This window comes from Gymnoscopelus microlampas (assembly GCF_963454915.1).
Source record: "Gymnoscopelus microlampas genome assembly, chromosome: 13".
Classification (NCBI taxonomy): domain Eukaryota; kingdom Metazoa; phylum Chordata; class Actinopteri; order Myctophiformes; family Myctophidae; genus Gymnoscopelus; species Gymnoscopelus microlampas.
The window spans coordinates 21,775,084-21,790,083 of NC_139950.1; the positions used below are offsets into that span (position 1 = coordinate 21,775,084).

The 15,000-nt window shown below is 44.2% G+C and overlaps 1 protein-coding gene across 1 annotated transcript in view; it reads left to right on the plus strand.

Annotated features, from left to right (window-relative positions):
* Positions 1 to 4,255: 4,255 nt before the first annotated feature.
* The window catches only part of LOC311058183 (rho-related GTP-binding protein RhoQ), a 15,078-nt gene continuing 4,333 nt past the window's right edge, over positions 4,256 to 15,000 (plus strand). The window contains exons 1-3 of the mRNA XM_084075541.1: positions 4,256 to 4,862; positions 5,262 to 5,320; positions 13,545 to 13,709. Coding sequence (XP_083931667.1) covers positions 4,718 to 4,862; positions 5,262 to 5,320; positions 13,545 to 13,709 — 369 coding nt within the window. The 5' untranslated portion in view covers positions 4,256 to 4,717. The remainder of the gene's footprint in view (positions 4,863 to 5,261; positions 5,321 to 13,544; positions 13,710 to 15,000) is intronic.

Consider the following 15,000-nt stretch of genomic DNA (forward strand, 5'->3'; position numbering starts at 1 on the left):
GTGTGTGTGTGTGTGTGTGTGTGTGTGTGTGTGTGTGTGTGTGCACGCGCGTGTGTGTGTGCAAATGAAATCAACAAAAGTCTGTGTGTATTTGAGAGAGATTACGTGAGAAATATATGTGAGAAAAATATAATTGTGTGCGTGTGTGTGTGTGTGTGTGTGTGTGTATTCACATTCAAGCATGTACAGTGCATGTCTACTCCCTTAAGAGATGAAACTTGATAGGAGAGATGGGATTGAAGAGCTCTCTGCATTTGTTTGCCTTTCCAAAAATAGCCTCGCAGAGCATTTGCTGACCACTGTAAATAGACAGATGTAATAGTGCACTGCTTCCTGTAGGCCTACTACTGTATGTTTCATTCCCATTCCAATTTCTATCCGTTTTTGACTAATTGACTGAATAGGTACACATTAAAATAGACATTTAATTACATTTAAAATGTATTGCAAAATTATAGGTATATCTGGGAGCCGCAGGATGCAGTATATTTTACAGTCTATGAGTGAAACCCACATCATTTTTATTGAAGCCTTCACCTTTAAACTCTGTTACAAAAATAGACATTTGATATTAAATGTCAACCACAAGGGAAATAAGGTCACTAATGAACTCTACTGCAGCAAAGACCTGCCCTAGCTGACATCACCTATACCAACCCATAAGATTGTGTGCTTAATTTGGATTTAAAAAAAGGTGTGAAGCCACTATAATAACGTGATTAAATAAAGATAACTAGCAATTTCAACTGAAAGCCTCCCCAGCATCCCACCCCAACCCCATAAAAGCAGCTTGTTGCATTCTGTTGCCATCTCACACAGTGTAATATGCAACACCTACAGTCAGTGTTGCCAGATTTTGCGAGAGAAACAAGAAACCAGGTCTATGAAAACAAGCCACATAAGCACTTTAAACCTAGTATGCATCGTCTATTTGAAAATAGCCGACAATGTGTCGCGATGCAACGAGTTGTGAGCTTGTAGATCTGCTTTTTTTAAATCTTGAAAACAAGTGAAACATTTTTTATATTTTTGATTCATATATTTTTTTTAATATTTAACACAAATCTTGTACGGGGGTCCCTGGCACAATTTGTTCTTTAGATCTCTGTGGGTCTGTGGACAAATACATTCATTTGGGAGGTCCTTGACATGAAAATGTTTGAGAAACACTGCGGTATAAACAACATTAGGAAACAAGCCCAAATAAGAAACTACACTTTAGAAACATGCCCAAAAAAACGAAACCCGCATGGCCGCATCTAACCAATATTTGCAAGCGACTTTACAGAAGAACAAGCCCAAAGTCGCTTAAAATAAGAAGACATGGCAACACTGAGTACTACACGTATTTGAAGGCAAGTATGAGGTCATTTTGTTTGGTCACGTGACGTGAGAGCTGCAGCAACTGTCAAATGTGATGATAGCGCTACACTGGAGGTTCATGGGCCCCACCCCCTGCCGCTGATTGGCCCTCGCACATCTGTCTAGGGACCATCAATGAACAGGGTTGAGAAGCACCGTGGCCTGGCTGCAACAAGCGCAACAAGGGCTGCTCTGCTCTCTGTGAGTGGAATGCAAGTTCAACTGCTGAGAAGATGCTGCTGCGTTGAAACATCAGCCACTGTTCAAGTGCAATACACCAACATTGTCTGTGTTGACATAAATAATAAAGAAATGACTGATTAGCTGCTTTCCAGACTGCATCCTGTAGAAACGTGAGGTGAATTGGAAAATAATCCAATGGCTTGGAGCTGTTGTCTTTCCGCAGCTGGCCGAGGCGATGCACTGTATCAACGACACTTAGACTTGCACTGTGCACTGTATCACTGTATCAGGAAACTTAGACTTGTACTCAGGAAGGATACTGGCAGATCTGTATCACCTCTCTGCGGACGTTCTGGTCTTTACTTTCAGCTACTCTGTAGAGTCGTAGGTTCCATCGTTGTGAATAGTTCTCCAGCTCCAGCAAACGTTGGTCCATCAGGGTTGCTTTCTTTTTCTCCATGCAGACTCGTGCTTCGACATCTTTAATCTCAGCACAGGCAAAATCAACAGTTTTCTTCAGGCCCTCTATTTTCATAGTGTTGTCAGAAATCAGCTTCTCTACGTTCTTTTCCAGAGAATCAATTCTGGCGTTGAACATCACTTGGATTTCCTGCACAATGTCTGTGCTAAAATCAGCAGAGCCCTGCGACCCTCTGCCTCTCTTCTGTGCCGGGGGTTTGGAAGGTGTTAAAGGCAAAGGTGGAAATTCCTCACTTTCCTCCATGACGTTCAAGGTTGGCTTGTTGGACATATGCGAGCTGCCCAAAAGTGTGCTTTTTGAGCCGAGTCCATGCTGCTTTGGCTAGTAGATTGGCGTAAGCCTGTTGAAAAGATAAGGCTACACCTTGAAAATATCAACGAACTAACACTTCAACACGAAGCACATAAGACGGTTCTGAAACGCGTACTGAATACAAAGCATATTAGTGTTGTTTCACTTGTTTTAAAAACTTTATGGTGACCAGCTCCTGAAAAAGCGTGTGTTCACGTCACCCTCTTGGCACCCCCACAGAAAGCCATGTGTAAAGGGTGCACACATTCAAGGTGACAGCCTACACCTGGCTAACTGCACTGCAGAGGTCAAAGCTGTGGAATCTCCCCGATTACTTACACCTCCTCCTGTGGTGTCTCCATCTGCAACTCCCTAGTCACATCTATCATATATCCTGCCTCTCACGCACGCACGGGCGCGCACGCACACACGCACACACACGCACGCACACACGCACGCACGCACGCACACACACACACACACACACACACACACACACACACACACACACACACACACACACACACACACACACACACACACACACACACACACACACACACACACACACGTAAAGATTGAGATGACACACACACACACACACACACACACACGTAAAGATTGAGATGAGCTCAACCAGAGAATTGACCTTGAATGAATGATCACCTCTAATTGAAATTAAATAATAAGCAATTGATCCCCCCACCCCCCGCGAATCATTCAATTAGTTGTACTAAGCTAATTTAACAGGTGTGATGGGCTTTAAATTGTTTAACAGCAACAGATCATTTCAGCTGGGGTCTGTGGCAATCCATGACAAGCCAGTGAGCACACACAGTGAAATGCTCAGTGTGAATGTATCCATTTGTAACTCTGAGAGTGTGCATATATTACGGGTCCATTTCGTTACAGCTGTAGGCCTACACTCTGAGTGAGTTAACATTTTTAATTTAAAAAAATGAAATTGGCTAAATTAATTTTGCACAATTTTTAACTCAGAGAGATTGTACATCTGTACTCTTGGAGTTAAAGGACGACTTCACCCATTTTCAACCTATATTAATATAATTGGTCCTCACTCATGCTCATGATAATATACCATCATTTTAGTCTACTTACTCTGGTCTCATAGGAGGGCTGTGGACTGTTCAGAAACCCGCCTACTAGTGACATCATCGATGGGGAATCCAAGCTAATAGCAACTGCAGGCTTTTTATTCCTGGAAAGTTAGCATGCTATAATGGAAGGCATTGTTCTCGCATTAATAAAAAAATCACACCCAGTGTGAAGTGGGCGGTGTGTGGTCATCACAACATGACTCACTTAAAAAAAAAGGATAAATGACTTTTTTTAAAGTCCATACTGCTATTCATAGGGCTGCACATGTGTCATGTGTTTCGCTAGCCAATCACAGTCCTGAATTTGCAAAGTCAGCCAATCACATTACAGTTAGTGGTGATGACACTAGCTGTAATGTGATTGGCTGATATGAAAAAAGTATCGATTTGCATTAACAATGGAAGGGTTAGGGGGTACACACATTTTTTGGTCGGTGTCCAAAACTCACTTATAGGGGGCGGCTACACCGCTCCAAAAAGGAAATCTTGTTTGAAAATAAAAAAAAACCTGCCTAAAGATGATGTCACTGGTAGGCGGGTTTCTGAACTGTCCACAGCCCCCCTCTGTGACACAAATGAGTAGACAAAAATGGTACCATTTTATCATGAGCATGAGTAAGGACCAATTATGAAGATGGGTGAAGTCGTCCTTTAAGTTAACTGATTGGTTAACTTAATTAACAAATACATTGTTTATTTATTTATTGTACAGTGTCACGGAGTGCACTTTATCCAGAGCCCCTTGGCTTCAGAGCGTAGCTCCGCCCCTCCAGCCAGTGAGCCCACCTTGTCCACAGAGCCAGATGTAAAACGAGGCGAGGAGTGACTGGAGGCTCCGGAGGACCAAGAGCCACGGGGCGAGCTGGCAAACAGGCACCGGGCTCAGCACCACCACCACGCACCACGCACCACGCGGCGTGCGCCTCACTGACACGGAGACAACACGGACGGACGGGCGTGGGAAGGGAACCCCGTCGCCCCACTGGGGAGTTATCACGACCGCCAAACAGCGGGACTCTCCCCCCTCTCCGTACTAATACATTGTGTCCACTTTCTGTGTAAGTAAAGGGGGCGAGAGGAGAGGAAACTCCTTTACAGACACATTTGGAAACCGTGTACGGTTCTGAGGAGGAGGAGGAGGAGGAGGACTAGGAGGAGGAGAGATGCAGTTCCCCTCGGTCTCGGTGCGTCGCGCAGTCGGGTTCCTCCGAGGAAGCTGGTGATGCCTGGCGTGCGGGGATCACCACCGTTCAGCTCAGGAAAACAGGGCGTCGGGGGATGAATGATGGCAAACGGAGCCGGCACTATCATGTTGAAGTGTGTGGTGGTGGGAGACGGCGCGGTGGGCAAGACGTGTCTGCTGATGAGCTACGCCAACGACGCCTTTCCTGAGGAGTATGTGCCCACAGTGTTTGATCATTATGCAGGTAAAGTGGCAGGACTTTTACGATTGTCCAATACTCCATTTATAACGGGTCCATTTATGCAAAGAATACAACGCATCATGGTATTCTGTATAACGGTTTGTTACTAAAAACAACAACACAGGCCTGTGAATAATGACATAGTCTAGTCATAATGTAGACAATATGTATGAGTTCGATGCCTTGTTTCCTCTGCTGCTGCTGCTCTGTCTCAAAATGCATTGGCTTGCATCTGTTGCTATAATCAAAACCACTTGTTAGCCGTCTTCATAGGAGAGAGAGAAGGGTAGGAGAGACCCCCCTCCCTTCTTCTTTCTCTCTCTCTCAACCTCCCTCCCTCTCTCCTTCCCCTCACGCTCCGTGGCTTTCCTCTCTCAACTGGTCTTTGTCATTGCCTTGCAGTGAGTGTCAACGTTGGCGGGAAGCAGTACTTGTTGGGACTGTATGATACAGCTGGTCAGGTACGTTTATATTCTAACACTGGCCCAGTGCCAAGCATGCCATATTCAAGGACACAACCCATCTCTCTCCCTCTCTCTCTCTCTCTCTGCCTCTATCCCCCCACTCCCACTCCCACATAGCTGTTCCCATGTGCTCTCTGGGGACCACTAACTATCCGCTCTGTGCTGCACCCTCGGGCATCATATTCCGGCCAGACACTAAGCCGCAACAGGTGATGATTTTCGCACATGGGTTTAGTGCCAAAGTGTGGTGTGCCATGGACAGTGGTGGTAGTGAGGGGTTTCAATAGGTCTATTATGTGGAGAACAGGGCTTCTATGTCCAGTAGTGATGTAACAGTTTTGTTAATAGGGCAGCCTAATGCCTGGGTTTATTCTCTACAATGTGCCATTCAGTGGGCAAGAGTTAACTCTATGGAAAATGCTGTGGGCCCACACACACAATAATGTTTCCACTCTGCTAGTGAAGAGTCACACACACACACACACACACACACACACACACACACACACACACACACACACACACACACACACACACACACACACACACACACACACACACACACACACACACACACACACACACAAAGATAGTGTTCAGCAGGCAGATATGTACAGTAAACACAAGCTCATTCTCTCTCTGTCCATGACCTTTAACCACTTAAGCCTGTACAACCACAATAGCTGATCTACAAGCTCAAAGCGCAGAGTGATGCAACGGGGTGTGAGCTTGTAGATCAGCTATTTTGGCACATTTCTGCCCATTTACACCTTTTAATGACATGCCCAAAATAGGGATGCCAGGTTGAAAGTGGTTAACCCCCCTGGAGTTTCAGTTCCTAAAGTCACATGTCATTTTCTCAGGACCACATTTAACTGTCTAAATGTATCCTGACCTGAAATCTGATGCCACCACCGGTAAAGGTGAGCGACGCCAAAAGGTCGACTCACACAATTAATTGACACGGTTCCATTGTCGCTCATTCGTGAACGTTAAATGAATGTATCCTGTGGATAGAAAAATCACAGTCATGCCTCTCCCCCCGACTTATCAACTCCCAGCCAAGCCTCCACTACCTGTGACTTAATATTTCTGAGAAAACAGATGGCAGTAAAATCACTCTCAGCACTATCAACACTCACAGGAATGAAAACAAAATATTTGATGTGCTCTGGCATCTGATTTTGTGTGTGTGTGTGTGTGTGTGTGTGTGTGTGTTATGTGTTGTGGCTCAGGAGTCCTGGACGATTTGTTTTTAGCTGATTCGAAGCGTCTGTGAAATGGAGAAGTTTCCCCCAGATGTCTGCTGTGGTCGCCGTGGCTGCCCAGAGTAGAGTTACTTCTCTTTCAAATGCAGAGCCCCCCCCCCCCCCCCACCTCAGCTGACCTCTTTATGCTGAGCACAAGGCCAGCTGGTAATGTTTATAGCTTCAGCATTTGATCAAAGACGATCTGGCGCCTCAGAGAGAGAGAGAAACTGAAAGAGGGAGAGGAGGAGAGAGAAGTCCAGGGAAAGAGGAAGAGAAATACAGAGAGTGAGAAGGGGAACGCCAAGTATGTAATAATAAGGTATGAAGTTGAGTTAGAGAAGGGGGGGATTTTCTCCAAACGCAGAACATCTAAAGGCAGAACATTTGCTTTAGATATGGATTTCCCCTTTAAGTCAGACAAGGACCCCTAAATTGATATGTAGGCCTATATGCTCTCGGAGCGGACCCCCATCTGAAAATATTTTGTGCCAGGGACCCCCATAAGAGAATGTGTTGTTAAATTTATTTTAAATGTTCAAGATTTGTCAAATACATTGTGATCTTGTAGATCGGTTATTCTCAAATTGCCGTTAAATTGGCTGAACTGATTTTTTTGCTATATTAACTTTTTGCCGGGGACACCCCAAGGACCCCTGGGGGGCCAACCCTAATAATTCCTCTCTGTTTACTTTCACTGTAAGTCAGTCATCATCATCATTCATTATTGTCTGTCTATCTTTAAAAATCATTCTCTTTTTTTTAACCTCTGCTTTGTCTGTCTACTGCTCTCTTTATCTGTTTCTTCCCCCCCACCCCCCTCTGTCTCTGTCTCTCTCTCTCCCTTCACACTCCCCTCCTACAATCCTGTGCCTCTGGTCTGGGCTACACATGTTTTATTGGCTTCAAGCATACTTTAATATTTATATTCCCGGCATGGCTGGAACTCCCACAGTCTTTTGCCGTTTCACAGGCGCATCAAGCTGGGGGTGTGTTACTGTATGCCTGGATTAATTGGGGCCCATAACGATATCGGGGAGTAAAAAAATACATATACTGTATATTGGCAGACCGATGAATGTGTTGGGCTCTAGTTTGCCTACATTGCCATTGTCACGCCTCTCGTTGGATCCGATTCCAGGCTGTGTGTATGATGTCAAGTGTCAAGGTTAGGCCTACATATCAGAGGCAGACGAATCACAATATGGCACTCAGCTGTGTGCCAGCGCACTCTGTCATCTGTTGTCACTGCTTCCGTGTGACCTGCCACATTCCTCTCTCAGGCATGGCGCTATTGAAATATCCCATATGTACAGTCTGCGAAGTCTGTGTCTGTGTGTGACGAGGGAGCAGGGAAGGAAAGTCATTTCTTATTCATTCAGTCTCCATACTGATACGGCTGCTGCACTCATGGAACCCTACGGCAGCAGTCGCCGCCGAAGGAGGAAGCATGAGGAAACAGGAAGTGGATGCTAAGTGCCGTAGTACCCATGGCAACGGTGGTCCGGGGAAACTCAGGAGCCCCCCCTCATGTTTTTGTGTGTTCTGAAGAAGGCTCTGACTAAGCGTTTTAACGTGGTCCAGGGACCAGTCACATCACAGCAGGGAGGCAGGGGAAGAGGAGGTGTGTGTGTGTGTGTGTGTGTGTGTGTGTGTGTGTGTGTGTGTGTGTGTGTGTGTGTGTGTGTGTGTGTGTGTGTGTGTGTGTGTGTGTGTGTGTGTGTGTGTGTGTGTGTGTGTGTGTGTGTGTGTGTGCGCGCGCGCGCGTGCATGGACTGTAAGTGGGTTTACCCAGCTGGGTGCCACAGTATACAGTACCAGCCACTCTTATACTTTATACTATTACAGAAAGTGAAAGACTTTCACTTGGAATGAGTTATTTTCAGCAAGCCACGCAATCACACAATTAAGTATAAATGAAACTTAAGGACATAATATTAAGAGCTCTGAGTCGACTCTGGAGCTACCACTAATGACGGGACGGTAAACTAGAAACACATATAAAACCACCCTGTTTTTGCAGGTTAAATGCAATCCTGCTAAATTTGTGATGGGTGGCTTTCAGTTGAAACGTCTCAGATCTGTCCGGGCTTGATTTTATAACCGGTGGCCATGTTGAAAGAAACAGCCGCCTGACTCTGTGACACACAGCCAGTTTCAGGGCCCCCAGGAGAATGGAGAGAACAGAAAGAGAGAGGGGAGTGGAGGTGGGAGTGACTCACACATATCATATAGCTCTCTTATGTCCCTGAGTCAACAGTACACACACACACACACACACACACACACACACACACACACACACACACACACGCACACACGCACACACGCACGCACACAGCTGAGATCACACCCGCCAAGTGGGAATGCTAAGCCTCACCCCTGATAGAAATGTATGGACATGTATAGAGAGGAGCTGATATGAATAACTTCTGCCTGTTATCAGCCGTTGGCATATTTATGCACTCACATACAGGCATGTACATAGCAAAATCCAGAGTGTTAATTTTTGAACCCTGAGAGATCTTCGTGATCAATTAACACTGAGGATTTTGCTGTGTAGGAATGCATACACACACACTCATATTTTCTCCCCATGCTTAAGTACGGCATTTCTCTCTCCCTGGGTCGTAATATTTATGGTACGCTTACAGTGGTATATTTACAGTACAGAGTGAAGGTGTGTGTGTGTGTGCGCGTGTGCGTGCAGGTGTTCTGGGTGAACACCGTGTTTAAAACTTGTCAAAGTCAAAAAGGTTGTATGGTAAACTTCGGGACTATGTTAAAACCAAATTGTGGTGGGGTGGGGGGTACATTGCATGCACACATATATAGTGGAGCGTGTGGGGCTCTCAGGTGGTGCAGGGGTAAAGTTCCTGCTCACAACCGTGGAGACTATGGCGTTTTTGCTCTCTTCCCGCAAACACACCCTTCGCTTTTATCAGTGACTCCTACAGGTTGGTCAAGGCACTTGTTCAGTGGAGTGTGGAACTAAGAGGAATAGCATGTTCTTCTGCATGCGTTATGTCCTTCTGGTTAAACTCCTCGTTGTCAGGTGACAAGAAGTGGCATTGAAGTCATGTGTATCAGAGGAGACACACAATTGTCTGTGCTCTCCCTAGGGCCAACTGTAGGAGTTATAGTGACAGGGGACTAGAATTATACACTGGGAATCGGGAATTGGCATAATGACTAAATTGAGAGGAAAGAATTAAAGTGGGGCATGGGCACTGTCATGTGCTGGCTATTTATATAAGTTGATGAATTTGTTTGAATAGCCTATTGAATAAGCTTGTGTGTGTGTGTGTGTCTGTCTGTCTGTCTGTCTGTCTGTCTGTCTGTCTGTCTGTGTGTGTGTGTGTGTGTGTGTGTGTGTGTGTGTGTGTGTGTGTGTGTGTGTGTGTGTGTGTGTGTGTGTGTGTGTGTGTGTGTGTGTGCTGTACCTCCACCACTTTCAAAGGGTTAAACCCATAGGGTTATCGCTCTAGTTTCAGTACCCTAATGTACCCCATTTGGTTATGGGGTACAATGGAACTGTATATAATATAATATGTTTTGTCGTTAGTTGGATAATAATTATAATAATAATAATATTCCCACTAGTACATTTTTACACCTCCCTTAACACTCAGTATTTCACTGTGTTTCACTGTATTCATTTCGATGATTTGAAGAAACTAAATTATTATTGTTAACAACTTCTACCACCATTCTGCATATCAATATCAGCAAAGGCACATGACCTGTAGCTGCTGCTCATGTGAAGCTGCACAGTGAAATCCTCAGTGTTAATTATCAATTTGTGACTCTGCCTCAGGGAGTTACAAATTACTAAATTAAAGAGTTAAAAGTCAGTGTTCTTACCAGCTGTGAATGTGTGCGATTGTATCGGTGTGTGTAGAAGGGGGTTGGCTGTAAACTCAGCAAAAATGAACTCAGCTGACCCACCCAGGAAGTGGTTAAACAAAAAATATGTAATGACATGCCCAAAAATAGGACGCCAGGTTGAAAGTGTTTAATACACACAGTAATTCTGCAGCCTTGGGGGCATGTTCTGATGAGAGCATGTGGGAGAGACAGAGTCAGAGATATAGGCCCCTGAGAACCTGGTGGCCTGTTTACAGTAAAGTGCTGAGTGGCGTACACACACAATTACACTGTGTTCCTCTACGGATCACTGGGGACCACAGGAAGGTGACCAAAGGTCGTGATAACACGTGCATGTGGACACATGTATACACAATGCACACACACTGAACTGACACTAGTACACTCACACAGACTAGTACACACACACACACACACACACACACACACACACACACACACACACACACACGGTACGTGCAAAACATATACTCTGTGCTGCTGACACATGTTCTCCCAAATAAGGTGAAATGAGCTGAAAAGTAGCTGTATCAGCATTTCTTGTATACAGTACCATGTTGAATGAAAGCACTGCTTCACGTAATCCCTTAAACTGGAGTTCAATCCTAGGTCAAATGCTATTTGTAATTTAATTCTGTAAAGTAAAGCAGATCAATACGTGAAGCATTACTTTTTAGTGAATTCATCTTTTAGTCTTTTGCTTGATGGGTGGGGTTTTCCCATCAGGAAACAAATCTGATAGTGTGTTATAAGCTCACATCGAAGACACTTGTCGGCCGGTAGTTTAACCTTCTTGCACTTGTGTCTGTACAGCATACTATACTCACGTTTCTGCGAGGCCACTACTGCTGAAACATGATATGTGAAATACATTAAATGTGTCACCTGCATACTGTATAAAGAAACGTTGACATTTTGCATCCTACACAAATCCTACCAGTGTCTATATTTCTCAATGGAAGAGTAGAGAGACCACCTCCAACCACTGCAGATGTGCTCGTTAAAATGACATACGTACTCAACCATACTAATTGGTCATAATAGAATATTATATATTTATTAAAAACGTCCTAGAATGCAGCTTTTAAATGGACCTCTCTTTCATCCAGTGAAAAATTGTACTTTATGTGTCGTCTCAAATACTACAAGGCAGGCACAAGCGTGAAGATTAGTTCACCCTTCCCTTCATCTTCTCCAATCTAATATAAAGTCAATATATCAAAATGTCATAACGCAAGAAAGGATAAAAAAAATATGACACATTTGCATTGCTGATCTACAGCTGTTTGGCAGATTTCATACTATTCTCACCTCATTTGCATAACCACTTCACTCAGCCTATTTGCATGAGAATGATTTGTCTCTGAGGAATCACTCCATAACAGTACTGTACTGTCATAATGCACTGTTGCAGTTTTATCAGGAAAGAAACCTTGCAAAGGTCGGTCGTGGCAAAGAGATTATAATATCATCAAGACAACGTTGTCGCAAGACGCTGCAGCAATTTGAGTACAATGCGGTCATAGTATCTAATTTGGTTTGATTTCCAAGGACTTGGACTATAAATCATCTGGACAAGCAGGCGAGATTGATTCACTTCATCTGACTTGGCCAGCAGGTTGCATCAGGTTGAGTCACATCTAATAGCTGGAGATCCATCGATCTTCAAGCCGGCTGCAGACAGTTTTCCTGACCTGCGCCAGACTGTGACATCAGTGGCATAACCCCCCTGTCGCTCAAATGTAAATGTCAGATGGGTCATTACTATTCACATGTTTTGAATTCAGATTGTCCATCATCAGGGGCCTATCTGTGGCGAGGAGTCGAGGACAAGAAAGCACTTGGATCTTGAGCGCAGTTGTCAACGTTATATGCTAATTCGTTATTTACACCATCTCCAAATATCAGACATGGCAATGTGTCTGGTTTGAAAGGTCTCATGGCTCGGTTACCTCCAGAATTCCCTCTAGTGTTAGAGAGAAAGAGAAATAAATGGAGTTGGAAAGATGAGAACTTTCACACGAAGGTCATTCCATAAGTATCTGCACATTCTTTCATTTTAATGAACTCAATTCCGACTGCTTGTTTATTTTTTACCAAACATTCGCCGTCACTGTTATTTGCTTAGAACCGTCTAGTTCAGAAGCTTGGCTGTGTCCATGGTTTAAACAGCAAAGTTATCTCTCTCTCTTTTGCTAAAAAAATTATGTATTCTGCAAATAACCACCATCAGATTAAAAATTGCCTATCCTTAATAATCCCCTCATGAGGACTGATGATGATGCATCTTCCAAAAAATATTGATGGAAGGTTCATATTAACAGGACCATACAAACCATATTTGAAAACAAAAGGTTAATCTAAGGAACAACTGTGTACTTGAATCTGCAGTCATTCTAACTGCTTCTCCATCTGTGTCTTGCCTCCACTCTCCCTGTGCTCCCTGGCAGAAAGTAGGCTAGGGTGTCTTCATTTGGAGCTCATTTTTCATATGCCTTAATAATTCATGATGAACAATAATTCCACTGATATGACAGAACGGTAGATAGTCAAGGCTGTTGCTCTCTGCTCCCTTCATCCAGTTCAACTACCATTCCGAACCCACCACATCCTCTAACCATCCACCTTATAACCCATGCCCCTACTCTAATCCACCCAGGCCTTCTCCCAGAGCCACCCATCCACTGTAACCCACTCACCTACCCCCCCCCCCCCCCCCCCCCCCAATCGACAACAATCGACCTATGTTGGGCATGTAAATATGGGTGAAAAAGTAAAAAAACTAAAGTGAATATACCGGATCTACAAGCTCACTGTGTGTCACGATGCGACACGTGAGTGAGTTTGTAGATTGGCTATTTTCTCTATTTTTGCACGACAGTTGTGTACCAAAGTATAAAATAGACCTTTTATGTACTTAATTAATATGTTTTTTTAAACAGGCTTCTCGATTATTCCCTTAATTGAAAAAAGAATCGATAGAGTAATCGCTACAAAAATAATCGATAGCTGCAGCCCTACACCCAAGTCCCTTCATGTGGGAGAACCACCCAGCTGACACACCTCCTGCTCTATCTTATCCCCAGGAGGACTATGACCGCTTGAGGCCGCTATCCTACCCGATGACCGATGTCTTCCTCATCTGCTTCTCGGTCGTCAACCCAGCCAGCTTCCAGAACGTGCGGGAGGAGTGGGTCCCCGAGCTGCAGGAGTACGCGCCCAGCGTCCCCTACCTGCTCATCGGCACACAGGTCAGTCGCTGTGCAACCGCAAATAGGCTCAAACTGAACTGACCACAAATGGAGAGACTTTTCCATTTAAATCTTCCCTAAAAGTCAAATTTGTATTACTTGCTGTCAAACAAAAACATAGCATGTGATTACATTGGTAGGTCCATATGAATAATGAACCTGTGTGATTGCCATAGCTCAATGTTCCTCCAACTCCAAGTTGAAGTGTAGTCGTAAGGGGGACTGCCCATTAGTCCGACATCCCATTACTCCGACTACATGGCTTCCGCATGCGGTTAGGGTTGGGTGTTATAATTTAGGTCAAGTTTCATGTCAGTTTGTTGTTGTTTTTTTTATTTTAAAGAGTGAAAAAAGGGAAGCATAAATGTGACACACCACTATAGCGTAAATTCAGGTTCCTCAGTAAATATTTTGATTATACAGGACTCCCCCCCCTCCCCCCTCCAAAAAAGAAATCAAATGTCCTAGAAAAGCTATATGTCGCACATATATTTTTTAAATGTCAGCCTAAATGCTTCCGGTACATAATTCAGTACCTCCATTCCAGCCTTGCTTTCCAGTTTATTGCTTTCACCTGGTGACCCAGGTCTCAATTATTGCCAGATTATACTGGCTGAATGAAAGCCAACAGTGCACTGGGTGACCAGGAGCACCGCAGTAATAATAGATACAAAGCACAGTGATGATGCCAACCATGAATTTTAGTTTAACCACATGAACCCTAGCGTCCCTATTCCGGGTATGGCATAGTAGGCAAACATTTTGAGAAAATGGGTGAACATTTCGGGGAAAACAGCAGATTGGCTATTTTCCCTATTTGACGTACAACAAAGTAATATAGGGGTTACAGTGTACGTGATATCCACCCCAAGCTTCCAAGCTCATTGTCAAAACTATTTTCTACATCTTAAAAATAAGGACTGAAGAATTGTGTCTTTTGGTCTGTGTTCCCCTGGCAACCAAACAGCAGTGAAGTCCAGACCTAGCAGCAATGGAGACAATGGAGTAGGCATCTGATTTATGTTTGTGACAGCTGATGTTCACTACTCTTTTATCAGTTTCCCTCATTAATCATCTTGCTCTTCACAGCTGCATGCTGATGTGCATCAATTCATAAAAGGGACCAGAGCTGCCAGAATCAAACAAACCTAAAAATGGGTTAATAAGCCTTCTCTGGTTGTAAGAGTTGTTGGTAGTTGAGGCAAGCCTCTGCAGCATGCAGGTGAATGCATTTGTCCTAATTGGTTATTAGTGAGATTGTGTGTGTGTGTGTGTGTGTGTGTGTGTGTGT